The sequence below is a fragment of the Phalacrocorax carbo genome, chromosome Z, assembly GCF_963921805.1.
Source record: "Phalacrocorax carbo chromosome Z, bPhaCar2.1, whole genome shotgun sequence".
NCBI classification, from domain to species: Eukaryota; Metazoa; Chordata; class Aves; order Suliformes; family Phalacrocoracidae; genus Phalacrocorax; species Phalacrocorax carbo.
In genome coordinates, this window is record NC_087548.1 from 30,565,587 (window position 1) to 30,583,319 (window position 17,733).

General features: G+C 40.5%; 1 protein-coding gene across 2 annotated transcripts in view; it reads right to left on the bottom strand.

Annotated features, from left to right (window-relative positions):
• Positions 1-11,579, bottom strand: part of ZNG1A (Zn regulated GTPase metalloprotein activator 1A) — a 35,943-nt gene extending 24,364 nt beyond the window's left edge. The window contains exons 1-7 of one of the 2 annotated variants that reach the window (XM_064437704.1): positions 11,270-11,575; positions 10,005-10,091; positions 9,047-9,143; positions 7,754-7,845; positions 4,661-4,720; positions 3,571-3,608; positions 304-350 (exon numbers count right to left, since the gene is read on the bottom strand). In XM_064437704.1, the coding sequence (XP_064293774.1) occupies positions 304-350; positions 3,571-3,608; positions 4,661-4,720; positions 7,754-7,845; positions 9,047-9,143; positions 10,005-10,091; positions 11,270-11,381 (533 nt within the window). In that variant the 5' untranslated portion in view covers positions 11,382-11,575. Of the gene's footprint in view, positions 1-303; positions 351-3,570; positions 3,609-4,660; positions 4,721-7,753; positions 7,846-9,046; positions 9,144-10,004; positions 10,092-11,269 lie in introns of both variants that reach the window. The other variant, XM_064437705.1, reaches the window with a different exon arrangement.
• Positions 11,580-17,733: the final 6,154 nt, after the last annotated feature.

Consider the following 17,733-nt stretch of genomic DNA (forward strand, 5'->3'; position numbering starts at 1 on the left):
CCTCCAGTTCGACTTCGTGCATCTGGTGGATTCTAGCATGCAGTTCTTTATTCCCCCAACACAGGTGGTTTTCCTTCACTTATGAGAAATGCAATCCCTCTTAAAATACGTATTAGAGGAGTCAGACCTTGGCAAAAAGACCAAATGGAGCATGAAGTCACTTTTTTCTACCTCATTACACCAATCTACCTTGGTTTAAAAGAAGAGAAAAGCCTTGTAAAAGAAAAAGAAGACATTTCTAATGAACTTCTATACAGCACAGGTCCTAACTGTGATATACAAAATTAATTTATATATCCATACCGAGATGCTTCATTGACAAGGCCTTCTGGCTTTTCCTCTGTCAAGTGCTAGACAAAAATTAAAACAATTGTATTAAGCATATTCAAATGACATTTAAATCCATGTGCAGTTAAAGGAAGTCAAAACCAATTCAGCTGAGGTATATTTTTCAACAAGGTATCACGGAGGATGGCATCTAGAATTTTTCTATGAACTGATGGTGACATGGTATGTTTATACATTCACCATTTCAGAAGCTTATCATCTTTTATAAAAACTTTTAATAAATTTTACGACTACAATACTTAAGAGTTGACAAACGGTATTATAGTATTTATTTTTAGTTACTTTTCAGATTTATGATGAAGTAAAGAAAGTCAACATGACATATAGTAACCATGGAAAAACTTGAAGTACAGTCATTTTTCTATGGTGAGTTAGGCTTGCAGTACAGGTTTTCATATCATAACTGCATATTCCTTTCCTCTGAAAGATTTCACAAACTGTACTTTTATAGTAAAAATTCGTAACTTTCTTTCTGGGTTTGTACAAATAAATGACCACGCCCCAGCAAGTCTGCCCAATGCCAGTGTTCGTGCCTATTCAAGCTGCTAACCGGGCAGAAGAATCAGTCAACACTGAAAAAAGCAGCAGCTCCTGGTCATGCTGCAAGAGTTTAGTATCTTAACCATCTGCAGCTTCGTGCTCCACCTGTTCGCTGAAGCTAACATCCTCGCAGAAGAGTTAGTGAAAGGGAAAAAAATGCCTGCATCTCAAGCAGCAGTGTGAAGTTTAGCAACACAAAGCCTTACTTTCATCAATAATTTAGGCAGAGCAAAGCTTCAGTTACATATTATTTTCTGTCCACTCTGCCATGAAGGCAGCAATCTCCAGGAGAGAAGCACCACAGACATCTAGAGGCAACAAAACTTTAAATTGGTGCTGTAATATAAGTAAGAGCTCACCTCTTACACGTGACATCTCTGGGAAGATTAGAGAGTCCTGTGCATTCCTTTATCAGCTCTAAATGTACCAGGAATATTATTTCAAAATTTGGCTTTAAAGACACAAGAATACCAAATGAAAGTGGAATTAATTGTAATGGGAAATATATAAATTAAAAAAAAAAAACCAGGCATCTAATATTATTTGACTTGAAAAATTAAACTAGATTATTGCATACTGTCAGTCACCTTAAAAAAAAAAATCCTGTTTCCTGATTGCGCACAACTTAAGCAGAGCATAACAACAGGATGAGTGGGAGGGAACCTCTCCTCTGACCTTTCCTTTGTAATCCTCTGTGTATTGATTCTATTGAATTACGGGCTGTCAGATTTGTTGCCCTGAAAAGGACAATGGCAGTAGCATGGATGTCAATACCTGAAAGCAGAGAACTGTCACTTCAAGTTGTCCAACAGATTGCCCATGATTAAAAAAAAAAAAACAAAGAGCATTTCAGATTGCTGGGTGACAAATCCATTAGTGTGATAACCCATGATATCAATTACCACTTTAGTTTCTGTTTGGCTGACTGGTCACAGTCACACAGAAAAACTATTAGTCAGTTTTTCTTGTGATGGGTTGGTTCTTTGAAGCATGACACCCTTAAACTGCTGCCTATTATCTCAATGTCATTACCTGTATGGCTTTCAGAATTCTTTGAATCACAAGCAGCTGCTGAGTTCAAGCACAAGTTCGCAAGTTCTTTATACCAAGCAAAAGTTATTTACTTGGCATATAACTGAGAAAGTCTGAAGTCTCTATTATTCTGAGTGGATGTCAGTGCTGTACAGGCTTACTGACTAATCATGTAAGAGTTTTCAGTGAGCTGTCATTCAAAGATAATAACTGATGGAAATACTGAATGTTTCAAAACGTTTGTGTTGCTTCTGGTATATTACTTGAAAGCTGAAATATTAAAAATTATTTATTAAACAATAATAATTCAGTGCTGCTGTGTGCAACACAATTATATTTGATTCAAGCCAATAAATCAGCATTACAGGAAGAAAAGGATAAACAGATTATTTTTGCAAGTAATAAAACACATCTGAATTAGTACAAGGGCATGCAGATGAAAAGGGTGTTGACTTAAGACATATTATAGTTTCTTCCAATAGTTGAGCTGATTTAAATGTTGGTTCCTGATTAAAAGGGCAAACAAGCTCTCAGCCCCTTCTCCTTGTTTTTCTCCCAACTCCTCCACAAAAGTCTTTGCAAAACACGATGGCTTAACTCGCCAAACTGGCTTGCTATGGGGTTAGATTAGTTCCATCCTGGTCCAACACAAATTGGTGAGGGGACAGGACCGCCCCCTTCCAGTAAGTCAGCTGCTAGATCAGCTTAACTGAAATGAGAAAGCCGAATGGTCCAAACAAAATAAGATCTTAAAAAGGAGGAATCGCTTCCTTGTTTTTTAACCATTATTCTTCATTTCTCTCAGCTTTTTGTAGCCATTGTAAAACACAGAGATATTAAAAATACATTCACAGCATTATGGGATTCTTGTACCATGGAGGCATCTTTTCACTTTTATTTTGAATCTTGAAAATCAACACCTAATCAGAAGTAGTCACTTTCCAAGTTATTACATTGTAAATAATGATTTTTATGACTAGCTAATAAAAAAATAAAGTTGAACTACTTGATTTAATCACAATTTCTGCTGTTATCCAACCTCACTGTTCTACAGCTCTGTTCTTACATTACACTTTATATAGATTACCCTAATACCTGCTCTTTTTGCCTGTTTCCATGTAATGAATTAATCTTTTAATCTGAAACAGTATATAGATACCTGGCGCTCTCATCTCTCCTCACCACAGCTGCCATTACATTAGCACCTTTCCTGATTTGAGCCCTAACTCCTTTGTGACCACACTGGCACCAAGGGCCTGTTATTACTCCTCTCCTTTAAAGTAGCATGGACCGATGACTCTCTGTAAGACAAATTTCTCCACTGCTAAAACAGTTTTCCAAACACCTATTTAGAATACAACCAAGATTACCGAGTGAAGTGACAGAACTAGGAGGAATTGAGTGTTCAGCAACCTGACAACTCTTAGGAGACATGCTGCTGTGTTGGCAACAATCTGAATTCCTATGAGTATCAGTACTTCCCTGTTCCCATTCAAAATATAGCACTAACACACCACGGCAACTGAAATACATCCTCATCCAGTGTAAGAATTAAAGCAATTTAGAAATGTAATTCTACCAAATGAACATTATTGCAATACCTGTTCTAATGTTGTGGTTTTAAACTATGTAACAAATCAAGTAACTTACCTGTAAGCCATGCTTTGCATCAACAACAGATATGATACCTAAAAGAGAACATTAAAATGGAATAGAAATGTACTAAAGGCAGCTAACAATTTAACAACTTGTAAACCTCCTGTACAATTACTGAAGTAATAGTGTCATCACATTTACAACTGCTTATAATACTTTCAATGCTTCTAGTGTATCTGAACATTCAACTTGTGACCTTATTAGTTTGTTACTCATATCTGTAGTTAAAAAAATGTTTACCAAAGCATCCACAAGATGGATGCCTCTCCTCCTTCTGCAACAGCAAACTGGTAGAGGTATGATCTTACAGCTTATTGAAACAAATCAAGGGGACACACTGGGGTATACAGTTATTCTGATTTTAAGTGACCAGGAATCTGCAATTCTCTGGCAGGAACTTAGGAGGCTGTTTCCTATTCAACTTAATGTTTCCTTGGCTAGATAGGTATTTTATGGACTGCCCGAAGTGTTAGTAGGGTATATTTTTTAGCCAAAAAGTAAAGGTTTTTTCCTACATTAAAAAAAAAAAAGAAAAAACATTCAGCATGTTCTTCAGCTATATATAGTGATGATTTATATTACAGTAAACACAGATTTTTAATGGAACACATCAAATACTAGAGTTAACAAGAGTACAATAAGCAAAGAAAACAGCAAACAGAAGGCAGGAGAGTCCAGATATTGACAAGTTAAGAGTTCAGAAAAAAAGAAACAATTTAGGAAACACTGCATTGGAAAAACAAAATAATGAGACCTGTAATATTACTCCTAAATAATATTTTATAACATCTAACTAATGAGTCTTTTTACCCCACTTACACCACAATCAAGATCTCTCCATATCTGATCCCTTAGCAAAATATTACACAATTTTGTTGGATTTAGTGAACTGAACAGCCAACCAAGTAGATAAACAAGCACCAGACTAAGCAAGTGGATCTCTGTGGTCAGATTTGGGGATGTAAGAACTAAGATCATGTATTTGAAACATTTTCTGAAACCTTGCTTTAAATGATAAGAACACATTACACTAAATCCAAATATGGAATGCCAACACATTGGAAAACAAGCTTGTACTTCTTACCGTCAAGATAGATGTCACTTCCTAGCTCAGAATCAACCCAGAACATGGAGGCCACTGCTCCTAAGAAGTGCAGTACATTTAGTTGCAAAACTGACATTTTTCAGTAAACTATCAATATTCAAACATTTTGTAGAAAAACCCTATTTTTAGTGCTGTACTTGAAACTCCACTCTTCCAAACTCAGAAAGCATCACAGATGTCAAATACCCAACCGCACATTTGATCTAACAACAGCAACCAAAACATTATACTTGTGGGCACACCAACAGCTATGACTACAAAAGCTTTACAAAATCTCACAATTCCAGATGCATGTAAGTTGTCTAAACTAGCTTTACTCAGTAATATCAATTGTCTCTCATTACTATACCCCAAGGCTTCCTCATTTCTCAAAAAAAACCCCTGTACTCCCTCTCTTCACCTTTAAGCCACTGTTTCTAGGTCATGGCACATACACACACAAAAAAAAAACCCAACACATAAAAATGCAGATAAAACAGTTAAGAAAAATGGAATCGGCACACTTGGCAGAAATCAGCTCCCTCCTAGGGACCATCTCTTCTTCACTGGCTTCTATAAACTCTTCTGCACAGTTTCTTACATCATAAACTAACAGGATGAAGGAAGTCAAGAATAACCATATACAGAACAGAATGTTCTCCTTAATTATCTCAGGTCTGCACATTAAAGCTTCTGGCTTTAGGTAATTTTAAGATAGATTGAATTAAGAAATAACACATGTTCAATTTGCAAACAGATATTGTACTGCAAGGGAAGTTTACAAGTGTAAATCATGCCTGATCAATCTCTGAAGGCCATACCTGGCCTTCTGTGAAAGAATTCTATCTGTGGAGAAGGGGAGAGGACTCCATGCCATTTATACCACCTCTAGCAAATTCTTCAACACTGTCTTTGAAGATATTCTAGTAATCAAGTTGGGACATTACCAATCTGAAAGGGAAGACAACTAGGTAGAACTGGCTGGGTAGTAACTCTAAAGGTTACAGTTAACGGGTTATAGCCCCGCTTGGGAGTCACTAGTAAGCAGGGTACTGCAGGGGTCTATCCTGGGACCTGTCCTATTCAACATCTCTACCAGGAACCCAGAAGGGGAGGCAAGACATGCCTGTTGAGTTTGCAGAGAACACCAAATTCAGAAAGGAACAGCTGATATACCTGAGAGCAGAGCTATCTTTCAGAGGCACCTGGCCAGGCAGGAAGGAATGGCCAAAGAGAATCTGACAAAAATTCAGCAAGCAAAAAGGTTGGGTAATACACTTAAGAACAAAGAGCACACGGCAATGATACCAACTAGGGACAGACTGGCTGGGGAGCAGGTCTACAGAGAAGTCCCTGGACATCTGTCCTGCTAGGCAGGAAGCCGAACAAGCAGCATGCCCTGGGATCAGAGAAGGACAAAAGCACCCAGGGTGCTGGAACAGAAGCATGGCTGGGGGAGGTTATTCTCCTCTATTTTGCACTTTGAAACCCTTACCTAGCTAGCACTTCCAGCATGAGGATTCGCCATACACAAAACACATGAAGAAACGGGAGCGAGTTCAGCACAGGATCACCCAGACAGTTGAGGCTGGAGCAGAAGCCCTAGGAGGAGAGGTGGGGGAACTGGGTTCCTTCAGCATGGAGAAAGGACAGCTTCTGGGGAACCTAACAGCAGCCTCCATGGTACCTACAGGTGAGTCACTGAGAAGACTGAGCCAGGCCGTAGCAGAAGGACGAGACACAACTGTAGTATATTGAAGTGAGAGAGGTTCAGACCGCATATATCAGAGAAATGGTTTTTCCACCATTAAAAGGCAGGCACAGAACAGGGTGCCTGGAGACTCTGTGTTATGTTTACAGGGATACTTGTGTACTACAAACGGCCTAGGAGTATGCTACTCCTGTTTTCTGCTAAAATAGCCCTGTAAAACAGATTCTAGCAACTGTAGCATACGCTGTATATTTATTTTTTAAAAAAATCATGATTTGTTATGAAACAAACCAATCTAACATGTATCGGTGCCACAATACGAAGGACAGCAGGAGCTAACAGCAACAACAGTCCTTTGTTTTTTTCTATTATCAGAACCTTACTTACTAGCAGGCTGCTTTAGAGTATTAAGCAGATCAGAAAAAAAAGAGTCAGTAACCAAACTCATTCAAACACCTAAAACTGTCCACATGAAGTGACAAAATGCAGTCCTCCAAACACCACTCTGTATCAATATCAAATACCTGTTAGTTGTTCACAGCGCCTACTCATGCAGGATATAGCAAGGGCCACAACATCTAATGGTTTTCTGGTATCTATTGATTTTTTTCCAAAAAGCTTAATAGTTTTCCAATCTGACTCACACAGAACTTGTGTGTAACAGAGGCCAAATCAATGTCCCTTTTTCTGAAGAAAATTACTTTACCATGACAACTATTTAGCTTTGAGCTGGAAAGCATCGGTCTCCTAAATGGGAAACAACTGAACTTCTGATAAGAATTTCCTTCACTTTCAATCAACAATACATTTTTAATTGAGATGGTTCAGAGAAAATTGCTTTAGATAACTATTACTAACATGAGCTCAGGTTTAAACACCTTTTTATAATAAATATCTCTAAAGAGCACTCCAGAAATTTTTAAGAACTACAATTGCTCTGTACCTACCACAAGAATGTATTAGTCTCTTTCACAGCATATTTTATGCCTTCACAAAATATAAGGCCTATCACAACCAATGCAAGAATACATCAGATGCTAATACTTTAGAAGGAGCACATAGAGCAGCAAAAGCCTACTGAAAACTACTAGTTTCACAGCGTGCTTCTCTTCTCCAAGCCCAGTATTTTCCCTTGAGAGAAATATATTTTAAACGGATTTCTGTTAAGCTATAGAGTCAATTTAGAGCAAGTTCAAAAAACCAAAGCAAAACACCCAACCAAACAACCTCACCCACAACCCTGCTACTGCACCTTATCCAATCCAGTTTTTTTTAGTGCCTGACAGTTCACTGCTTTTTATTACATTTCACGCAGCGAGCAAATAAGCACTTCATAAAAACAGAATAATTATCATGGTTATGAAAACCATAATGTGAACTACCTGGATCTGCCAAACCAGTTGTTTCTAACAATATATAGTCAAATTTTCCTCTCCTTTGCATCAGGTTCTCAATAGCCTTCACACCACTGTCCCTGTAAGAAGAAACAATTAAACCTGAGAACAGAGGAAACAAGCTAAAACATGTATAAACATATATCTTCTGATGCAGAACACTGCGTCAGTACCATCAAAGCAAAGGCCTCAGTCAGGACTTACAGTCTACAATGAAAATTCAGTCATCAAGCTGCTGCTCTGATATTAGGCAAATTGCAGTTTTCTGTTCCCTTTTGGTCTAAAAATAATATTTGCCCACTCCCAAAAGGCATAATAAAGGTGATTTAAATAAAGATTTGTTTTCAAACACTGAAAACCCTGTACACAGTAGGGCTGTGTAAATATTCGGCTATTTGGTTTGGCAATTGAGATTACAAAAAGAAAGGGGGGTGGAACTGACCCATGTTCTCCTGCCTTTCTACCTCACTTATAGCAAAATTAAGATGTGTCATCTAGTTAAATCTGAGCTGATGAAGTCAGCCTGAAGCAGAAATGTATGGCATTTCATATAATAAACCAATGTATATAAAACACAGCAGCAATGGCAGCATCCCTTACATCCCAGTAGAACACAATGCAGAAGGATCTTCTGTTTTCCACTTACTATCCCGATTTAAGGCATAGGACTAGTTATTCCAAATTTGCAGGACAAACAGGCCATTGACTTTATTACAAACTTAGCACAAACCATCCAGCATTGAACTAAACAGGGTAAATATATGTCAAAGAAACAAATACATTGCTGCTTTTTAATGTGACCATCAGCTTACGATGTGGAATACTGTGTTTCATTAGGTCACCAAAAGGTTCTCCCTCCACCCTTTCTGAGGCATACAATAGTCAAGTACTGACCAACATGCAGAGAAAGAAACACAGAGTAAGTATCTAATGTGGAAATTAGGAAACTTGAGTCCTAGTTCCAGCCTCCCTGAATCTTTAGCTCTCTACATAAAAGCACACATACTAATAGAAGAGGGAGAACTCCCTACCCTACAGTACCCCAATAGCGTATAAGTTGGTGTTTAGATTATTTTTCTGAAAGACACAAAGTCCAAACCTAGTAAGGCAGCGAAAGGAAATAAATTCCTTTCTCCCAAATTCCAACTCTTGTTTTATCTGACAAAAGGAAGTCTCAATCAATAGTATCATCAGTTTTAGGAATCAAATCCTGGATGTCTTCTCCTTTCCTCAATTCCCCCAAAACCCACTGTAAGAACTTGTACAATAGTCCTTCCTTACTTTACTGAACAGCATAGGCATCCATTTCTGAGCTCCAGCCATTCTTCATAGAGTTCTCCCCCCTGACTGATTGCCAGGGATTTCTCCAAGGCACTTCCTGGAAATATAAGTAGCATTAGAATTTTAATCCACAAACTTGCATGACAATGCCTGCAAAAGAGGTATGAAAGATTCAAGCTGATATTATTTTTTACTCTTGGATTATATTTTTCTTCTGATACCACATTTCTGACATGTTCTTTAGAAATTAGTATTCTGAGAAATTTAAAAGCCAACGTCAAGTTGGTTCCACAAAGACCAAAACGCAGAGGACAAAAGTATAGCCTAAGTGCCACACACTTTGCTAAAAGAAAGGGAAATCAGCCTCTCCTTCTATATCAAATAAATGCTCTGTCTATATATTTTATTTTAGGCGCCATGACAAGAAAAGTGGCATGCGTCTTTGTTGATGAAAAAAAACTTAACAAAAAACCCCACCACCACCACAGTGCCATCTGTAAGCAACACCGACTGTGGTACAGATATGAAATTACAGTTAAAAGTCCTGAGAAGCAAAGCAAAGAGGTCAAAGAACCAGAGACATCAAGCGCACATCTCCCCGTTTTCTTCTTCTAGGATAATTTGTGATCTGTAAGTGGCTGCAGGAAATGAAAACGTTATCTAACAACACATTATTTCCCATTTGCTTGAAACTGAGTAGGACAAATGGAGGTACAGCACTTCCAACAGGGTGATACATTCATTTACATGACTCTGAGGGACTAAATTTACGTACAAAACACATTAATGCACAGCATTGTTTTACAAACACCAGACAAAAATCTTTCTGCCCTTCTGAAGACTATGAGATGTATCAATAATTTCAGTAATGGATTTAAAACTATGTTTTTTGCTTCCAGACATTTTACGTATTTGACATTTTATAGATTAAAAAAAATGTTGCTGCAGGTTTACATACCTTCTCCAAACTCATTCAGAATAACTGCTATTCTTTTATTATGCTGTTCTGTCAGTATGTAATTTAGAAGAGTTGTTTTCCCAGCTCCTAAAACAAAGACCATATTTGTTGAAGTGTTAAAAAAAAGTTTAAATTTTCAAATAAAAAGCAAATACCATTGTGCACATGCACACTTCAGACAAATCCAATCTCTTCTGGAATATGAGTTTTCCTTCTTGTATCCTGCATTCTGCTGTAACACTGCAAAAATTAATTTGCAGAGGTATCTGACCCCGTGGAACTATCAGTACGTTAAACCTCAGCTTTATAAGACCCACAGTTTTCCATTCACTAAGTGTCAGTGCTTGACCAACTTATAAGTCCCCTACCAGCTGGAACGTATTTTCCTAGCAAACTCATATATTATATTCTCTTAACAAAAGCCGCACTTACTCTTCTCCCTCCCAATGCTGCTTCTGACCAGCTCTTTTATCATCAGTAATTACTTATGTCCTACTAACTGCCACTGTTAAGCAAGGTGTTCACAACTTCTGTAAAACCACGTGACTAACAGCTCCATCCCATGTACAAGATCAAAACTAGGGGAATTTGGAAGAGCAACCTTCCTTCCCTGCTCTTAGGGGTTTTTGAGGGAGAATGGTGCAGTACAAAGTTACAGCTTTCAGAAAAGTGTTGGCAATCCTGAATTTAACCCGATCTTTACCACATATATTTGAAGCTCCCAGTAACTATGTAGGTTTAAGAGAGGGAAGACAACCCTGATATTCGTTAAGATTACAATTCAGTCTGCAGTTAACTGAGACAAATACATGACACTATTATGACATTAAGTGGCAAAAGGCGATTTGTCAAACATGACCAGAACAGATCGGACCCTGAAAACAGGCTGATAAGAGCAGCATCGGGAACTTGCACAGCCGTTTAAAAACGGTTCTGCAAATCCAACTGGGACAGCACTTACTGGGAGCGGCATAAGGGCACTGGCGCTGACAAACGCGCCGGAGCGCTGAGCGAGCAGCGCTAAGGCCTCCTTGCTGCCACGCCACAGGGGTCTGGCTGACCCTCCCGGCTCCCGGGCACGGAGGCTGCCGTCACTCCGGCGGCGGCGGCAACCCTCCACCCGCCCGGCCGGCGCTGCCTGCGGCCGCCCCGCCCCGCGGCCCAGAGCACCGCCGCGGCCCATCCCCCTGCCCCGGGGTCCCCGGCGAGCCGAAGTCCGCTGGCCCCGCCGGCGCCGACGGGAGGGAAGCGGGGCCGCTCCTCACCCAAGTAGCCCGTGATGATGGTGACGGGGATCCTCCGGCCGGGGCTGGGCCCGGCCTCGTCCGCGCCGCCGGCCTCTATCGGCACCAGGTCGGGGCAGTCTTCGTCCTCCATGAGAGCGCGGCGCAGCCCTGCCTGGGGAACAGGGCGGGGAACAGGGCGGGGAACAGGGCGGGGAACAGGGCGGGGAACAGGGCGGGGAACAGGGCGGGCACGGCGGCGCGCTCCCCATCCAACCGCCGCCCGCTCCCCCGAGACCCCGCAGCCGGGCGCCAGCCGCCGCTCCCCGGCCCTCGCCTGTCGCCACGCCTGCCTGACGTCCCGGGGCCTGCGTCACATCGCCCGTCCCACCCACCGCACTGCCCCTTAGCGCATGCGCCTGGGCCCTCAGCGCGGGCCCTGGCCGGTCTCCCCCGCGCAGGCGCAGACGCAGACGGGTGGTGGGGGAAAGGGGAGAGGTGGGGTGTGTGGGAGGAGTTCCCCGCTGAGGTGCTGAGGCGTGTGGTGGGGCGCGCCAGCCGCGTGGGCTGACCGTTAGACGTCTGTTAACGGCCGGCGTTGGGGCGGGGTCGTCTGAGGTGGGTGACGGCGGCGGTACTCTCCAGCCAGGCGGGGCCACGTGTTACAGTGCGCTGCTCCTCCTCAGCCCGCTCTCGGGAAGAGAAGTGTCCGCCCTGGCCCACGGGAACGCTGAAGACGTTCCGGTGTGGCCAGCAAACCGTGCGCAGGGTGGATGCGCTGTCCTTTATTTACAGTAAAATAAAATTAAGCTACAAGTTTGGTATTAAAAAATTACCAACTTATATAATAAGGTCAAAAGCAAATTATTAAAATCTTGATTCGTGGGAGAAATTAATTTTTTGCTTCAGTTGCAGTACTCATGTTGTCCTCCACTATAAGTCTACAAGCTCTGTGGAATGTCAGCAGCAGCACAAGCATGACACTTTTGAGTTTAGCAAGGTGACAGGCTCAGGTATCTTCAGCAAATAGGGGCAGCTGACAAGAATTGATTATGGAGTTTCTGTTTCCTTAACTGTGGAAGGCAGTAAATCTCATCCATTCAGTATAGGGTATAATTATATAGACTGTTGATTTGTAGAGTGTTGGGACCATGCGAGGTAAATGCATCTTTACGTGTTCTCGTTTCAAACACACAGGTTATCCCCTTGTATGACACATCCTGTTTTAAAGGGAAAACCTGGTCAATTTTTCAAAGCTGTAATTGTTAGAAGCCTGACCAACGGTGTATATTTTTGCTGTCCTGAGCCTGCTCAACGTTACATAGTTCTGTTATTAATAGATTAATGAGAAAAATTTTAAGATTTTCACTGCAAGAAAGCTTTTGGGGTGGGGAAGAAAAAGTCAAAAAGGTATTGGGAGCTAGCATATAAAAGGCTGTAAGTTGCCTTTCAAAAATTAGGCCATTTGCAATACTGCAATTTCATTTACATTTCAATGAGACATCTGGTATTAGGGAAGAACAAGGTGATGAAACCAGTGTCCTGGTTCTTTAAACTGTTCTGCCTTTCATCAGTTCACATGACACCGCTCATTATTTTATTTGAACAAAATTACCTAAAATAAATACTGTGGTTTCTGCATTTCCTTTTCGTCTCTTTGAAGATTATATTCAAACATTATAATTTTGCTGTAAGCATTAAGTTCCTTTGCCTTTCTGCTGAATTGTGGAATAAAGCCTACTTTGTAAGAGTATATTTTGTTGTGGTGGCAGCTTAAATGAGCATAGCAATCGCAAATTTGGGTGGCACGGTTGGCATGTTTTATTCTAAGGTATTTGTAGATCAGACATACAACGTCAGAAAGCAGTAAAGTGTTGATGGGTACGAGGAAGGCGTATTTAATTATTACTTTAGGTGGCTGCAGTTGAAGCAAGCTAGCCCCTTCCCAAATGCTGAGGATCTCAGTGCAAACAAAGCCATTTGCTTCAGACTGATTTGGGTTATGGACAAAGTGTTTAAGGCTGTTATTCTCTGAGGAGATTTGGGGAAGAAGACTAAGAGCCATGAAAATAAGGAAGAGGACGGACCGAAGAGCGTTGCAACTTACTGTTTCCTGATACAGTAGTGGCAAGGGGACCATGATCTGATGGAAACAAGAGGCAGAGAAAAACATTGGCTTTTCAGCGTTTTGTGGAATGTAACAGTCTTAAAGCATCATGGCTGCTGAGAAGGAGGTGCCTTTAAGGTATTACTAGTCTCTGTGGCACAATGTAGTTCAGCGTCACAGAGAAAGGAGTTGCTGCAAATTCATGTAATGATGCCTGATTTTTTGAATTATAGTTAACCTGCAAAACAATGCGGAAACAGAAGTTCAGTTTTGTGATCACCTAAGTAGCTGATGAGCAGGCCCATGTATATCTCAAAATATCAGCTGGTAAGCAGAGGCATAACTTGAGTATGATTTGCGTTCTCCCCCGGGTACATTTAGTTCTTTCTTGCCTGCTCTCTATATTTAATTATTTCTATATTAAACTCTTTCTATTTTATCTGAACTTGGATTGACAGCTTCTCCTGACAACTGGACTTTATTTTTCTTTGAAGAACGCTGATGATTCACATCATGTAAAAGAAGGAAGACCTTTTAAAAATACCAACATTACTTCAGTCAGTGTACCTGCTTTTTAACACTGCTGATTTTGATGACTTAGGTGCTCAATATGCTGTTATAATGTGAAACTTAGTGAAACTGAGAACATTAGAATAAAGGTATGGCTTATAGCCAGGATTTAAATATCAACACACATCATCTAGCAAGTTGCCTAATTGTATATAAGAAGACGGTGATTGTAAGGGAAAATTTTATCAGTGTTGTCTCTGCTTAAGTTCTGTTTACTGCAAAAGTGAGCAAAGAAACGTTTCTCTTTGAGAAACTCTCTGTTGAGGATCTGGCCAGTAATGTTTTTATTTTTCAGGAGAATTTGCATAACCAAGTGGAAAAAGAAGATACACTTTCACATAGCCCCTCTTGTTTTTTTTTTTAGAGTGAAGTGTTTTATGAAAAAACAGAAGGCTGCAAAGTGATCTAAGTTCCCTTTCTGCTGTTTCACCAACAGAGAAATGAAACTTAAACCTAGGAGTGACTTTTTTCTTTTTTAAGGAAGCTTCAGTATTTCATTGCCGGTCCAATACATCAGTAGGACTTATTTTTTTCTGAGATTTAGCCTACTAAATTTCATAGAACATTTTTTGTTTAAAACAATTTTGAATAAATCACTTAGATTTTACTGGCTAGAGTCAAGATCCATGCCAGTGACAGCACTGAACTTGCTGGCATGTCAGCTTCCTTTCCATGTCTAGTTGCACTGCTTGCATTATGCTCTTCCAGCCAGTGATGTTGTAGGAAGGTGGAATATGAGCAAACATTGCAGACATTGTGTGTTGCCGGCAGGTGCTGAGATCATCACAGTTTTCCTGTTGGTGTGAACCTCCAGATACTCTTACGGGGTCACGAAATAACAGTTGCTCATTACTGAAGTTATATACCGCTGGTGTATTTTGCCAAGGATGCAAACTTACCATTATAAAAGACACAGAGAAAACTCCCATGGACTTAACTCAGTTGCTGATCAAGCATCAAAGGTACATCCTCTACAAATAAGCAGGTGACACTTAAAGCTTCAGCAGGGCTTTGTCATCCATGAATATCCTGGGCCACAGAGTTGTGTTTAATGATGGGTTGATGCTGTAATACTCTATCATGCGATAGCGTTCTTTGGAGGGATGCCACTGCTAGTGAAGTAGTGACTGCTAATTTAGCCTTTTAAGAAAATGCTTTTGGAAATGAGTGTCTTAAGAGAAAAAAAAATCCCTTGGTAGGTGGTATATAGACATACTGATTATTGTCTCTTCCAGCATTTCCCCAACCCCAGCCTGCAAACTCCTTCAAAACAATATGCAGCAGTATCTGTTCTGCCCAGAAGCATGTGCCAAAGCTGTGCGCTCATTGCCAGCACTCAGCTGCTCTCTGTGGCTGGGCCTGCAGCTCCTCAGCCTGCCCAGGTACAGCAACCAGCTGGCCAGGACCCACCGCCTCCAGGTCAGGTGGAAGGAGGAAGACCAAAGCGTGGAGAGAGCGTTTGAAGCCCAAGTGGAATGAGAAGAAAACACAGCTTTATGACTGATTCTAGACCTGAAGTGATGCAGCCATGATTAGGACCACCATTTGGGAAGGGTGTGTGTGCAACAGGAGGATGGGGATAAGGAAATGGGGAATGTAAGCATGCTTTTCTATTGTACTGTATAGAAGACCCACCAACAGCTGCTGCCATTCACACAATCTAGGTTTGGAAAACCATGTTCTGTCCTGAGTTGCACGGTTTTCTTTACTTTTGATTTTATGCTGCTTTCATTGGTACCTGGTTTGATACAATTTTTTATATCTCCTGACTGGAAGGATCTTGTTCTGCTTCCTGTTCTAAAGACGTGATTAGGTTTGTTTGATTAGGTAGGTTTGTTTCTTTATTACAGGAATTAAAACAATAGCATTTAACATTAAGCTGGAGCAATACTGTTCACAACTCTTCAGTGGATAAGATAGTTCAAAAAAATCAGTTTACCAACGTCTTATCTGGTACTACTCCAATCAGTTAAAACTGTGTAAACTTTCTTGATAAAATTCCTTTCTTTTTTCTTCCACTTCCCCCACCCCCCAAAAAGAGGCAATGCAATTGCTAACATAATAGATAAAAAGGAATATTTGATGAGTGTTGTTGCTCATAAACTGAAGTAGGGTGCTGATAATTCAGTTCATCCAAAAAGATGTAAACTTACAGTGATCTAAGTGTTTTATCTGTACCTGCTGAATATAGTAGCAGGTTTGGAAACCTTACTTTCAAGTGTCTCCTCAGGCATTTTTTCCTGCATGAGACCAAATTTTTTTGAGTAATCCTTTTGTCAATGCTTTCCAAGAATGTATGAAACTGCAAAATAAACAGTTGTACTATTCATAAATAGGTGTATCTGTGTAGGTTGAGGTTTTACCTGCATTGCTTCTAGCTCAGTTTGTGTGGCCAGATTTGGCAATGAAGGAAGGTCTTACTTCATGCCACATCAGCTGTTAAGGCAAAGCCTGGACTCGTTTTTTATACCTTCTATAAAAAAACAGGTTGTGGTTCTTCTTGAGTGATTAGCAGTTCTGGAGAGAGAAGCTAGAAGAAACATCTTCCTCTCTTAAACAAACAAACAAAAAACAACACCCCAAACCCAATTAACCACAGACGTCAGTAAAGGAAGACTGTCCAATTCCTTTCATGGGACCTGCCATGAACAGAAAGATGGGTGTGAAACCTACCTAATACCTAAACTGTTGTCTTACTGTCTCTACAACCAGACAATGTCCAGCATGGTTAATGGAGCTGCCTGCTTTTTTTCATTGCTTACTTTTCTCCTCCTTAGCTTGTAAGTTGCTAGAAACAGAGGCATCATAGTTCATGGAAGCTTTTGAAACTACACAATGAAAAGGATGGTTATGGTTTTCAAAAGCAGTATTTTGAGAAACAGAAAAGACCTGACTTCCTACTGTGGATGAGCAGCTCTTCTAGGGAGAGGTTATCTATAATGCACCATTAAACTACCAGAAAGCAATTTCATGTGATAGCTAGGACCTACTGTACTAGTGGAGAACTGCATAACAGTTTTTCCTCCAATTTCCCTTCTTTTATCCAGGAGATAGAATGAGGAGGAACTCAGAGAGCCCACCTCAATGTGTACAAAGAGTACATTGGAAGTGTTTCTTGGCCATCCTACAGTGGTCTGGACAGCACAGAAAATTGACAAACTGGTGTTTATTTCATGGCTATTTCATTGCATCTTAGGGAGAGCATGGTTTGTATTAATCTCCAAGCTAAAATTCTGAAAAGCAAATAGGAGATAAGAAGCTCCTCTGTCCATCAGTTTCCCGTAAGAGCAAAGAGAGTAATTACACTGGAAAGGCCAAGATATTAATAAATAGTTCAGCTGGGTTTTGGATGTAAAACTTTCAATGGTGATGAGGCCCTAGACTCCAAGTGCAGTAGCTAAGAAATGGTACCACTGATCCAGGAAAAATCAAGCATTGGGTGTCTCAGATAAGGCTCCCAGAAATGGACCTGTCCATTTAAATTACATGGATCTACTAAAATTAAAAAAGGTTACATTTTTCTTGTTTCTTTGGACCATTGACACAATGTGATGGCAGCCACCTGTCAGAAGGCAGGTTGCACACTTTGAGTTTCTTGTGGAGTGGTAACACATCTATTAAAACTACAGCCAGTTTGCACACTTGTGGTTTAACCTGGCAGGCAGCTAAACACCACACATCCATTCGCTCACTCCCCCCCTGCAGTGGAATGGAGGAGGGAATCAGGGGAAAGAAAGTAAAATTCATGGGTTGAGGTAAAGACAGTTTAATAAGACAGAAAATTAAGGGAAAATAATAATAATAATTATTATAAAAGAATATACAAAGT